Source organism: Amblyomma mixtum, chromosome 2, assembly GCF_055824585.1.
Source record: "Amblyomma mixtum isolate Tamu chromosome 2, ASM5582458v1, whole genome shotgun sequence".
Lineage (NCBI taxonomy): Eukaryota > Metazoa > Arthropoda > Arachnida > Ixodida > Ixodidae > Amblyomma > Amblyomma mixtum.
The window spans coordinates 274,702,504-274,715,967 of record NC_143013.1 but is presented as its reverse complement, the minus strand read 5'-3'; the positions used below and the strand labels follow the sequence as shown (position 1 = coordinate 274,715,967).

Here is a 13,464-nt window from a genome sequence, read left to right as displayed (position 1 = left end):
GAGGCGAGGTGAATTTGAAGTTTTCCATTAGCATGACTGTTGCTTTGATTCAGGATTCGATTCAGGAACACTTGGGTTGTGCCCATAGCATCGTCCTTGTACGTATTCCTTAATATTTCAAGAGTTTCCATTCAACTTTTTCCGAGAAAAAAATCAGAATTTCACCGGCGCACGCTGTTCACGAAAATCACCCATTGCAAAAACGACATTCACACAAAACAGTCGTCACTCTAAAATTCTGCCTAAACTAGTCTGACCTCCTTCAACGACGGCACTCGGCTTACTGACTCTGGAATGTTCGTTCTATGCGCTCCTAGTGGCAAAACGCGGTACCACAAAAGCTTTGCCGACCAAAAAATTTAGTCCGGTTTCTTTTGGGTACCCCCTCGTATTAATACGAAAACTACTATATCTGCATAACACAAAACGTGATAATTCCGAACTCTGTGCAAGAAATCAAAGGCAGGGTTGTACTAGGAAGTCCCATTGTTCACCGTCCTCACCATTTAGGGTGACGACTACTACACTATTTTGTTTCACAAGCTCAATCCGCCTTTTTCATAAGGCCGTTCTGCACATATGCAGTTGGCACCTCATGGAACCTGACTACAGCTGCGTTGCTCAAGTGCATTTGTTTTCAACCAGTTTTGATGCTGTCGTGAGAGGGTGGGAAAAGGCTGATTTTGTGGTGCTGCAATATTATTCCTAAAAGGTGAATTTTTTGCCGTCAGAGCCAAGAGATCATCCAATACAGCTGGAAGGCGCAGAAGTCTTATTTTGGGCAGAAATTTACCACCTTCGTGTTGATACCAGAGGTCTATGCAATCCTTGAAAACTAAAATGGCACCTCTCAATCGACCAATCGCTGTCACTACCCTAAATGAACACGACGACATGGAGGCACCCAACCGACAGGAGACGATGAATGAAAGAAGGCCACTTACATTGCTCAGGGGCATGGGTGACGAAATGCCATTGGTGAGCACAGGTACCCTGGGCTGGAACTGGCCACGGATGAACTGCAGACCAGATCCCGGCCTCTCAGACAGCCACTGGCCAAAGCGTACCAGGTACACCAGGCGCAACTGCGCGCGAGCAAGCCGATGCCACATGGCTACCAATCCAACAAATGAGGCAGCATGCGCATGCAAAGCTTACCCGCAGTGGCAGTAGCTACAACTGCAAAGAAATGCAACGTGCTCGAAATTCTTTCACGCAGCAGTTTCTTACACCGTGAGAACTTCCATCTGGAATTGTACCTTCATGCAGTGTGATGCACAGAAATCTAAGATAAGGCATGCAAAAGACTACAACTGGTTACACAAGGTAGCTAACTAAACTGGTGTCGGCAACCTTGTCAGGCAGATGCTTCAACAAAGGTTAGACGAACAAGATGAATTAAAATGTCTCGCTGCAACGTTCTTCTGTGTCTGCAGAACAGACCAGACTTCAACTTCTGGAGGCAGTTATGAGCACATTTTTCATCCTTTTCATACTTCACACAGTCTTCCATTTTTGTTAAGCTCACAAAAATTAACAATAAAAAGCTAACAAAAATTTTGTGGCCGATATGCTTTTCCCAATTATTCAGTGCAGCAAGTTATCACACCTCTTTGCAACTGTGCATATTTTCTGTTCTAAAATAGCGAATCAGTGGTCATTCTTCCCCTGTGCATGTCGTTTTCTCCATTGCTGCTTGTAAAATGACACGGTGCGTCTGTATCTCTACAGTCATGCACTCTCACAGAAGCCAAGGTGTTCTCAAGGTATACACGGCCAATTCTTTAACAGCATCACCCAAGTGTTGAACAGATGTACAGCGCCCTGTGACGAAGCAAGCAGAGAAACAGCCGTGAATACGCACATTTGCACAAAACTGCTGGCTGTTTTCAACCTGTTCTGCCACACCGATATGTCACCGTGTGCACACTCTACGGCAGGTTGTTTGACACTCGGGTGATACTGATGCTGTCTGCTGATTGAATTGTGCCTGATCTTCCCATAATATCATAGATTTTATTAACTGCGAAGCAACACTAAAGAAGAGTTAAAAACTTCATAGACTGCAGCGGATTTGTGCTTCAACACTTGTGAATGGAAGGTCCAGCACTCAGAGACAGGACTGCCACACAAGAATGCAAGTGGCAAAGGCATATTGAGGTCATGGTACAGACAAAATTTTTTAGAGTGACAAATTTTACTTCTGGGAGGTCATCGACCTTTGATGGTGGTTGGAAACCTTTTTATACTTTTCATACGAACCAGAGAGAACAAACTGCCCATTTCACAGTTCAAACCAAAAGCATTCACTTATGAGGCAAACCATGCAGGTATGTACTGCTAGTGAAGTACAACTGAATGCTCCCTTCATGCATTCCATGGCAGCAGACTTCAGTAACACTGTCTTCTTAACTCACATTCCCAAAATAAGCGAGCGTCTTACTCAAGTCTGCACAGCACACTGCCAAAGCCACAGTGTTCACGCGTGACATGATGACGAAAGACTGCCTTCAGCCTGAATATGCCATACCTGGCACTCGTCGCGCTGTTCTGCTCTCAAATCCCAGTTGATCTTGCTGTGCGCTGCGCAGAGCGCAGCAGTTCCCTGCAGGCAGATGTCTTCCGGCAACGGGAACAAAGTTGCAGTGTCTGGCAACGCCACCTCTGTCGAGCACACAAAGACAAGGTTTCGCGCATTTACAATGCAGTAGAATCACAATATGGTGACACTTCATTTACATGCAAGGCAGCCATACGAGAAACAAATAGGGCCTAAGCAAGCCTAGGCAGAGCCTTTTTCGAAGTGAGCAAAATTAGAAAGTTTCACAGCGGACTCCACTGTCTTGCTTCCAAAATTAGATTTTACCATTATCTGTTTAGGGGTGTGGTCACACCACTACCCACAGCAGCCTTTGTTTCTGTTACTTGGGAGCATCAACACTATTAAGGTGGGACGCAGCAAATAAAAGGACTAAAGGCCGGGATACATGCGGCGTTTTTTTCGACGACATTCGCGTGGCAGAAAACGTCACGGAGGCGCTACGCCCGGCTGGAGATACAAGGAGCGTTGAAGCGGCGGCGCGCCGCCGCGTATCCCTCGACGCGAAAGCAAATGTGATCAACAAGTGGCAAACACCACTGTGCAAGGAGGTCTGTGAGAACAGCGACGCTGACCATTCTGTTAAAATCGGGAAAGTTTCACTTCTACACCATTGTACAAATTTCAGCACACGCGCTTAAGTATCTATAAAGATTTGGGTGCTCGAATGCATGCCGTCGCGTACCTTTGGACGCCCGCTCGGCCACGGGCACCAGCGGCTGCGGTTGTCTTCGACACATTCGCTTCATGGAGGGAGCGCAGGCATTCCGATTTAAGATTTGGCCGTGTTCTCCAAAAAGGCGACATTTCAAGTCTGATGAAGCGTTTATTTTCACGACAATAACATTTCTGTGCCAAAAACACTGCGTAGCTCGACGGCCATGGCGGCCATGTTGGCGGCGGCAGGCAGAGGACCGGAAGAGCGGGCTTTCTGCGCTGCTATTGGCTCGCTTCAGCCGCCGCTTCCGGTCTCACCGGACGCCTCGCGTCAAAATCTAGCCGGTCCTGACCGGCGGCGGCGGGCGTTTTTCTCGACGCCGGGCGTCAAATCTACGCCGTTGGGCGAAAATCGACCACTCGCCGCGGTAAAAACGCTCCATGTATTCCGGCCTTAATTTGGTCATAATTTCTAATTTTTCAATTTATTATTTTTTTCTCGATCCTCGTGTCTTCATCTCTCATAGCAAAAATATTGCAGCCAAATATGCAGTAAAAACACAGAAAAAAAATTTTCTTTAAAAGTGATCGCAGGAAATTATGAGCAAATTGTGTTTCTGACAGTCCTAGTGCACTGCGGATTTCGCGGCTTTCCAGCAACAGAACACCGCCATATTAGTATCACCATAAAGAGGAGAGCAGAGAGCTTCTGCTGGTTGCAGTGACACATTTCTCTGACTAAAATCAAAAGCAAATGAGGGAAGTAAACTTTAGGGTCAATTTTCGCAGCTTTCACTTTTTTCCACAATTGCCATCACTCATCCCTTCGGTGCTTCGTAACGAAAGACAGCAGACTGATTCTGTTTGTTGTGCATGAGTCCTGAGACGGTGAGGAATGCAGCAAAGATCTCTATTTTTCTACACATATTCCAAAGTTCTTGGAAGTTATTTTTGTTAGCAACGTTTTCATGTAAATATGCATGCTGAAGTTTAGCTTTTATTATCACAAGTACTGGACATCTAAAAGATGAAGAAATAGCTTTATTGCATAGAACAGGGCTTTTGTGAACATGCTGGCATAAAAAAGTTGCGCACTTTCTATTAAATTATTTAATGCCTCACGGATGACTTTATGAGAGTGTTATATGTAATTACTTAGCAACTTAACAGCTAGCCTAAGCTAAAATTCAGTTCTGAAACCCACACGAAAAGTTACATATACGTGCTAAATCTGGTACATTTCATGGATAAATAACGAGAATAGTCTTAACTACCGCGTCCCCCATTAGGCACAATGAACTTTCATTAATTCAACACAGTTGTGACATGCAAGGCCAGTATGAACTGCATGATGTATATAAAACTTAGTGAGACTCCAATACGGTGGTGAGCACTCATGCTCAGAAGCCAGCACTGTAAAAATGACTGCGCAATACCAATACAAGGTTTGAAGGCTGATCTTTGCTATCTACATCTGTAAAACAGCATCTCCACCTTCATCCATGCTCAGTCATAACTCTTGGATGTTTTAGTATGTACCCAACCCGAGCAAGAATCTTGTCTTGTGTCGCGTTTGAACTAATTCGAATTTACCCCGAGTTACTCGGGTAAGCTCGGGTTAGTTTGGAGCAGCATCGCACCAGCTGCAGCCAATGGGAGGCAGGTGGCAGTTTAAACTAACGATTGGTCGTGAGAGTAGCTCGGGCAGAGCAAGTCGCACAATTCCTACCGGTGGCATATCGCTCAACCGCTTAGCCACTGCGCTGGTAGTGGTATAAGGACTCACGCAATCTATGAATGTCAAGTAGAGGATGACCAATTCTGCTTACATGGGCATTAACTCACTAAAGCTATCACGTCATATCCTTAAGGCGGAGCTTAAATGTCCCTGCCAATTGAAGAATGAACACATGCTCTCGCGCGTCTACTCCACCCCTACCACTTTTTTATTGTTGCTGCTGCCTCACAAAACCTGTGCACCAATGAAGAAGCTACACCAACAAGTGGCCCACTTCACAAAACAGTCTACAAGTAGAAAAGGAGGGCAACGGGGTCAGGGAATGCGTGACTGCCAACAATGATAGCTAACAAGTAAAAACATCGCCCTGTCACAAATCATCTTCACATGCCTTTATGAACTCAGCAGCCCATTAGGTGATGCTAGGCATAGCAGCCCTGCAAGGTACCAGGGTACAGTATATGCCATTCCCCAGTAAACTACTGATTTTATTGACTTTTTTTTCTGTGTGTTTGTTTGCGTAGCTGTGCAGGGGCAGTTTCATGCCTGGTGCATGGTCAGGTGAATAGGCTCTGTACAAAGATGCAGAAAAAAGGTCTTTTTCAGACAGTAGCACGACTTGAGACACCTGTGGTGTGCCCATGTGTGATTCGTGATTCACGGTTTGAAGGATGAAATCCAGTGGAATGCTGTTAATTTGAACTTTTTTAATTTTTACATCTCATTTATTAGAACCGATACTTTGGTCCCATAAAGGTCAAGTGCTAACGTGAGGCTGCATAATCCAAAGTTTTTGGTTCCCTTCTACTTTGAATTATTAAGAATCAACTATATCCCAAGTTTGTTTTCCAGTTATGGTATTTCTGATGTGTGCATTTTTGTTTGTTTCCCCTGTATTTAGCATGTTTATTTTTCTCACCACTATGTGCCAAACCAGTTTTTGTTTCCGCATGCAAGTGCATCGTTCGTCGCTGCTAATGGGTGATAGGTGACTGGAGCTCAGTCAAGCCGCAACGAAGCGGCTTTATCTCCAGTCACCTTTTTTCGCTGTACAATGTATGCGAAAATAGAGATTGATTGACTGATTGAGTACTTGAGGTTTTATAATACTCAAACCGGCAAACATTATGCTCCTCCATTATTATTTGGTTTCTTTAAGTATGATGTGGAAACTGATAGCAGTTAGGTTAGCTTAGAATACCCATGCGCTAAACCCGTGCTGTGGTCTATGAGGAACGCCTTGGAGAAGGACTTCACAATAATTTCGGACCACCCGGGGGTGATGTGCACAAAAATCTCAGTAAACAGATGCTTTGCATTTCGCCACCACTGAAACAGAGCTCCATGGCTGAGCTAATGCCCATAAACTTGCCCTCAACAGCCGAGCCAATGAGAAACCTTGGATGGGTGGCCAACAGTGATAATAAGCACAAAAGACAGCTTTGTTAGCCGTGCTCCCATAGCAAGGAAAACGCACAAGTCACCATCAGTTTGTCTCCGAATTCCAGGCAGCCTGAAACTGTAGGTGCAGTCCTTTAGCGTCAAGAAGGTAAAGTTTCTGAAGGGTGGAGAATATATAGTTATCAGGCTGCTAGCATAGTAACAATGAGTCTGCAAAACTGTGAGGTTTCACTCACCAACTGGGTAGGCAGGTGAAATGAATGGCAGCAGCAAGTTGAAAAGGGAAGCCAAGTTCTGCCACAGTGGTGTTCTGGCCTGGTGGCAGCGAAAAGAACAGAAGGGAGGATAAGGGCAGGAGGTTCTCGCACAAGGTAAGGGGCTACGTCATCACATCACCTTTCAAGGCCATGTTTCGCACTAGGTTCTCTCATAAAACCCAACAGATGGAGTGCCCAACAGATTGCCCTACTAATTGAATGTGGTTTGGGCTGCACAGAAATCAGCGGCAAAAACTGCAGCTAGAGACTACCAAGAAAACACAAAAATGACTGATGTCCAACCACGGGAGGCACACTTGCCTGTGTGCAGGGTCCAATGATGTCAGCACGTCCCAGCAGCCAGTCACAGAGCACTTTCACCGTTGGCAGGAGGCCAATGCGCGACAGCTCGGCAGATATCACGTCACTGTCTTCGTTAGCACTGCAAACACACAAGGCCCTGTGCTTTCAACCCGTCACTGTCATGTTCAGGGAGCGAGCAAGCACTATGGGTGGAGTGCGAGCCCCAATGTCCAGCAAACGGGCCATCTAAGGATGACTATTAGACTACCAATGGCAATCTTAGAGACGTCCACATTTTGCCACACTGTGAACACAGCATTATGGGCATTCCTTGTACCATAGTTGCAATGCATAGGCAGTCTGCTTGCAACATAACAGCTCATATATAGGATGCTTCCTGAACTGCCACCATGTTTACATGATTCTAATGTACAATGCAACAGTTTTTCACAGCCAGAAAAAAAAAAGTGCAATGCTTTTGATTCTAACGTGCATCAGATTGTCATGCTTCGATAAAGAAACAAACCAACTTCTTGCTTGGAACAACCAACCTTTATTTCAACTGCTCTAATGTCATGATGACATAAACAGTGCCGCTGCCTCGCTCGCCTTTCCCCATCTGGCTGGCAAAATCGCCATGACTCAACATCGCTGTCTGCAGGCTCCTTTCGCTATCAACGGCCAAAATCATTTCATCCTCAGCGCCGTCCATGGCGTTTGAAATTACGCACTTCTTGAAGCCTCGTTGACCATGGCAGACAAGATCGTGCACCACACATCTTTCACCCATCCCGCAAAGTCCTGCAGCGAGTCACGCTTTATCCTGTTGCTTGGAGATTCTGGAAACTAGCCCTTCTTCGGGCCATTGAAACCCTTCTGGGCCGACTTGCTGGCAAAAATTGCGTTGCTCTCAGGCACACAGGAACGCCAAATGCATTTTGCGCAATGCCAATGCGCTGAGTTCTACCTTTTTGCATCCAGCGAAACGTAAGACATGCGCACGGAAGCAGGGTGGTCAAGAAAATTTAAAACATTAAGTCATGGCACAATTACAAACATTTTCTGTGCAGTTACATGGTCCGTAAAAAAAAGTTAAATGCATTACCGACTTTTCATGCAAGGCGTAGTGTTCGCACAGTTTGAGTGTCCACAGACGCTCTTCAGCAACTATACAGGTACACAAAGAAAGGGTAGTGGAGCGCAAGATTTCTTAGAAGTGAAAAGAAGCAGTAATGTTATGTACTTAGAGGTATGGTATCTGCAGGATGATAGGGCAGCACAGATGGCCGATGGATCACGGTAGGATTCACAAAGCTGTGTTGAAGCTGACAGGCCTTACATACCTTGCGCGTCACAGCAAGCTTGCAGCTGCCTTTGTGAAAAGTGTTCAGGGACGACACTGAAGTCTTTCGACCACTGCAAATGCTCATCTGGCATGTGCACAGAAGCTAGTGCAGATGTCACGCTTCATGGGTGCCCAAACAATGGCAGAAAACACTGACCAGAGCCGCCAATGATGATTCCCGCAAAGTTGCCATTTTTGTAACGCGTCCATTCCTATATTAAATGAATGCTCTCAGCATGGACATTAGAGCAGTTCACAAGACAAGAAACAGTGAAAGAATCCGCACAAATACCAAGGAAGGCAAAAAATTAAGGACAGTAAAAAAAAGAGAGGGTTGGAGGTGAAGAAATAATTAATGTGTACACACAACAGTTGATTATGTGGTAGAAGCACTGTGTGCCTATTCAATTTGTATAACACAATAAGCTTAAAATTTTTTTACAGTGATACAGAATCCATTTGTTGCAATTTGCTAAGCCCGGTTTTTGCTGTTTTCAACTGACAAGTTCTTTTTTACAAGGTTCATGTACTAGGTTTGGTTTATGGGGATTTAACATACCAAAGCAACTCAGGCTATGAGAATGCCATAGTGAAGGGCCCTGGAAATTTCGACCACCTGGGGTTCCTTATCATGCACTGACATCGCACAGCACACAAGCCTCTAGAATATTGCGTGCATCGAAATTTGACCGCCACGGCCGGGATCGAACCCGCATCTTTCAGGTTAGCAGCTGAGCGCCATAGCCACTGAGCCACTGCAGCGGCTCCAAGCTTTACACGTTTTTTCCTAGAAACTTTGCACACGCTGATAAAGAAACTGCAGGTTGTCAAAGCGGGAAGCTCCATCTAAGCAAAGCAAGACTCCATGACGGACTGCCATGCAAATGTCTCTTTGCACAAGAGCCTGAACTAGCAGTGCCACTGTTGTCACAAAGTAAAGTGTTTCCACAACATACTGCTAGATGCACTGCTACCAAAAAATTCAGGGGCACTTTGACTGTCTAAAGTGGGTAGAGGCGGAAGCGTTTTCCGCACCACCTTCGCTGTTTCTGTGGCACTGGTAGCGTCACATATATTTGAGTACTAATTACTAAGTGATGGCAAATCACTAATTAATTGTTAATTACGGATTAATGCCCGAATACTAATTAACGGCTAATTAATGACGCTTAAGCTTCGCCTTTAGGAGTGGAACGCGACAGCGCGTTGTAGTGCTGCCAGGGAGTCCACGGAACGCCACCACCCGTTCGGCGCGATGCCTTGCCCTTTGAACGCAACGCTTTTTGAGGAAAGGAAATGGCGCAGTAATTCTCTGCTTACTCGATGGACACCTGAACCGCACCGTAGAGAAAGGGAGGTGGGAGTGAAAGAAGATAGATAAAGAGGAGCCGTAATGAAGAAAATGAAAATTGTATTTGAGGAAAGGAAATTACGCAGTAACTGTCTCACATATCTCGGTGGACACCCGTCAAAATTCAGGGGGGCACTTTTTTGACCTAAAGTGTGGTCACTGATGTGTGGTTAAGATGTTAAGCTTCGCCCCTAAGAGTGGAACGCGACAGCGTCTTGCAACGCTGCCAAGAAGTCCATAGAACGCCATCGCCCATTCGGTTCTACGCCTCGCTCGTCGGTAAATTGGTTTTTGAGGAAAGGAAATGGATGTGTCTCTCATTTGTCGGTGGACACCTAAACCTCGCCGAAAGGGAATGGAGGAGGATGAGAGTGAGTGCAGACACCGTATTCACTAGAGGCGCCTTTGTTCATTCCAAACCATCGAGCTGGCATGGCGGAGTGGGTAGTGTGTTCGTCTCTCACGCCGAAGACCGGGGTTCGATTCCTGAGCTCGACCAATTTCTTAATCGCTTTTATTTATTTATATGGCCTGAGTAGTAAAGCTAATTAGGCTAATTGGGTAATTAAGCAATTAACTAAGCTCAGTCCCACTTACTTGGAGCATCACTATACGATCCCTTCAATTGGTTGTATGGTTACTAGCCAAAGTGCAATTGGCCCCGTTTCAAATTCGCGCACTGTGACGTCACGACCATTTCCACCAATTGAAAAGCGTGACATTTTCTGTCGACAACTGCTGCTTACAACGATGAGACATTAAAGGCTTCCGCCTTAAAACGACACCATCTCTGATCACGACCTGAATGAACACTATGTTGGAGTTCCATGACTTTGCACAGCTGCAAACACAAGCAGGCAGGCTGCAATGAAGACAGCCATTTCAATGCCTGAGCAGGAATAGCATAACTCAAAGAAACTTGCGCCCACCTGCCAAGAGGAGGAGTATCGCTTGACGATGACCCTTGCTCTGCTTCAGTGCCCAGAACCCAGCCTGCAGCCATAAAAAAAAACAGCATATGAGGGCTGACGGCAGAGCTGCAGCGCAAAGTGTCATATAGCTCAAGGCATGCTAAATGGGACTTTAGTGTGCCCGGCAAAGTCACTCATTGGAATGTGTGCGGCAACACTGGAACAGGAAGGAAATCGTAAATTTGTGATTTAACGTCCAAAGTGAAAGCTGTAATGGAGGGCCCTGGGTGAATTTAGTCCACCCGGGGCTCTTCAAAACGTGCTGACATCGCACAGCACACGGGTGCGTTTGTACTTTGCCTCCATCAAAGTACGGCCACCGCGGCCGGGAATAAAACCGCGACCTTGGGATCAGCAGCCTAACGCCAAAGCCCCTGAGCCACTGCAATAGGTCCCTGCCATGGGAAGGATCTAGGAGTCCCTTTTCCTAACCCAACTGTTTTATGACCCGCCGCGATGGCTGAGTGGTTACGGCGCTCGGCTGCTAGCCCGAAAGACGCGGCTTCAATCCCGGCTGCGGCGGCCGAATTTTGATGAAGATGAAATTCTACAGGCCCGTGTACTGTGCGATGTCAGCGCACATTAAAGAACCCCAGGTGGCCGAAATTCCTGGAGCCCTTCACCACGGTGTCCCCCAAAGCCTGAGTCGCTTTGGGACGTAAAACATCAATAGACATCAATAAACAATTCTTTTACAGCAAAAGCTGTTATACAGAGGCCTTCCCCTCGGATTCAGGCCGCAACGCCTTCTCATGTGTCATCACATGACCAGTGCCAATCATGTGACTGTGTACATGCTGTGATTGTTGTGGCAGTATAGACTGCCACAAAGTCTGCAGGCCTTGGATGTCAACAATAGGCAGGCAGCAGCACAGTGACAGCTGTTGCCGAGTTTAACACGTTACGAAGCAGAGTGCAAGCACAAGGCAATTTTATGATTTAAGGGGCACTGCTTCTCCTAAGGAAAATGAAAAGACTAAGAGAAAAAAGAGACAGCTGTGCTCAAAAAAGCTTACAATACTAACACTGCAGTGACAGCCTAGTAGTAGTGCATTCACCTTTTAAGCTGGCGGTAGTAAATAGATTTGAAACCAACTAATGCCAGGACCTCGCATTCTTTGCATGTGTACAAGCATCCTACAGAGAGGTGCTTGGCTTTCTCAAGGGTAAGAACACTTCAAAATGACACTTTATAAATCATGCAACCTAAACTGACCACTCAAATTTAAATGACTTGCAATTCATGTCAGGAGTTCTGAGATGAAACCACAAAGTTAACCACTGTCATGGAAATGAAATGCCAGCTAAGGATGGTGATGTATTTTCACCCTTTCACTGGCACCAAGAAAATTAGTTATATGGGGTTTTATGGCGCATAAGCAACTATGGCTATCGTGCGCCAAAAGCAAGGTTAGATGATGTTAAGTGTATAGAGGTTACATCAAAATAGGTTTAAAACATTGGCTTTCTTTAGAAACTTACAAACAAGTGAAAACTCGACAAGTGTTTGCTCGCCTAAAAGCAATGCGGGATGAAATGGAATGTGTTCATTGTATAATACCGTAAAAATGTTTTTTCGAAGTTCTTCGAGATGCGAACAAGAAATTAAAATGTGATTTACCGTGAGCTCCTCACCACACATTTCACACACAGGTTTGGCTTTTTTTTGTTAATAAGAAGCTATGTGTGATGTGTGTGTGACCTATGCGTAAACAACATAAAATTACTTCGATAAAACGCTCTTTATGGCGGCTTGATTTCCATTCTTTTAAAATGGGCTTCACAGTATGCAGCTTGTTGTTTCCTTCATTTTCCCAAGAAGCTTGCCATTTGGCTCTTAGTTTGCTACGTACTAACTTCATGTAATCCCTAGGAGGCAAATTCACATGTTTTATTTCCATGGTTCTGGCTTGTGCAGCACGCATGTCGGCTCTCTCATTGTCCCTAATACCAACGTGACTGGGAACCCAGCAGAATTTTATAACATGTTTTTGTGCTGTGACCTTTACTATATTGTGTATGATGCTCCCTATCAGTGGCTCCGTGGCATTTTTGGAGTTTAATGCTGTAAGGACACTCAGTGAATCTGTATAAATGATGCTGTTTTTGATGTTTTCATTTGTTGTTTTCTGTACCGCAACACTAATAACATAACACTCCGCGGTGAAAACTGTAGCACATGAGGGCAGTCGTACTGCATTTTTATTTTTTCCTTGTATTACTGCACTTCCTACATGAGCATGAGTTTTTGACCCATCAGTATAAAATGCAGTATAATTTCTGTATTTTTGTTGTAGTGCTAGATATTCTTGTATTATATGGTCGTGGCACCAAGAAAATATCAGGAGCCTGACCGTTAGTGGTGGCAGTGGTGTTGGTGTTCTCTGGCAAGGCAGGGTCAGCTGATGGCTCCAGGACTGCACTGGCATCTGCACAGCAAGCTCCCACTGTGAGGCACTCAACTGGTCCACCACATGCACGACGACGTACAACAGAACAAGATATCAAAGTGTTCTAAACTGACTTGCAAGAAGCCTGTGACTTACAGCACTATATTTTCTTTTTCTCTGCTTTATTAGGCAGACATGCATGGTGTTACATGCTTAGGAAACATATTGGCCACTCTCGGTACGGCTACTAATAAAGACCACCAGAGATGCCGTGAAGAGAGCATGCGCCAAGTCAAGGACAGGGATAAGTTCCTACGTACACCTAAAAGAAAAGACGAAGCCAGAGTGACCACCTTTAAGTTGCCAACAGCGGATGAAAACCGCCACTATGGCCTTTGCTTCTTCCAAGAAAGCACTACAGTAAAGGATAAACAGTCTGCTACCTCTGATGA

General features: G+C 45.4%; 1 protein-coding gene across 1 annotated transcript in view; it reads right to left on the bottom strand.

The window, feature by feature from the left end:
• Smg5 (Smg5 nonsense mediated mRNA decay factor) overlaps positions 1 to 13,464 on the bottom strand; it is a 43,976-nt gene that overhangs the window by 10,781 nt on the left and 19,731 nt on the right. The window contains exons 11-16 of the mRNA XM_089574044.1: positions 12,977 to 13,051; positions 10,581 to 10,644; positions 6,974 to 7,094; positions 6,632 to 6,710; positions 2,531 to 2,664; positions 945 to 1,085 (exon numbers count right to left, since the gene is read on the bottom strand). Of these exons, the coding sequence (XP_089430170.1) occupies positions 945 to 1,085; positions 2,531 to 2,664; positions 6,632 to 6,710; positions 6,974 to 7,094; positions 10,581 to 10,644; positions 12,977 to 13,051 (614 nt within the window). The remainder of the gene's footprint in view (positions 1 to 944; positions 1,086 to 2,530; positions 2,665 to 6,631; positions 6,711 to 6,973; positions 7,095 to 10,580; positions 10,645 to 12,976; positions 13,052 to 13,464) is intronic.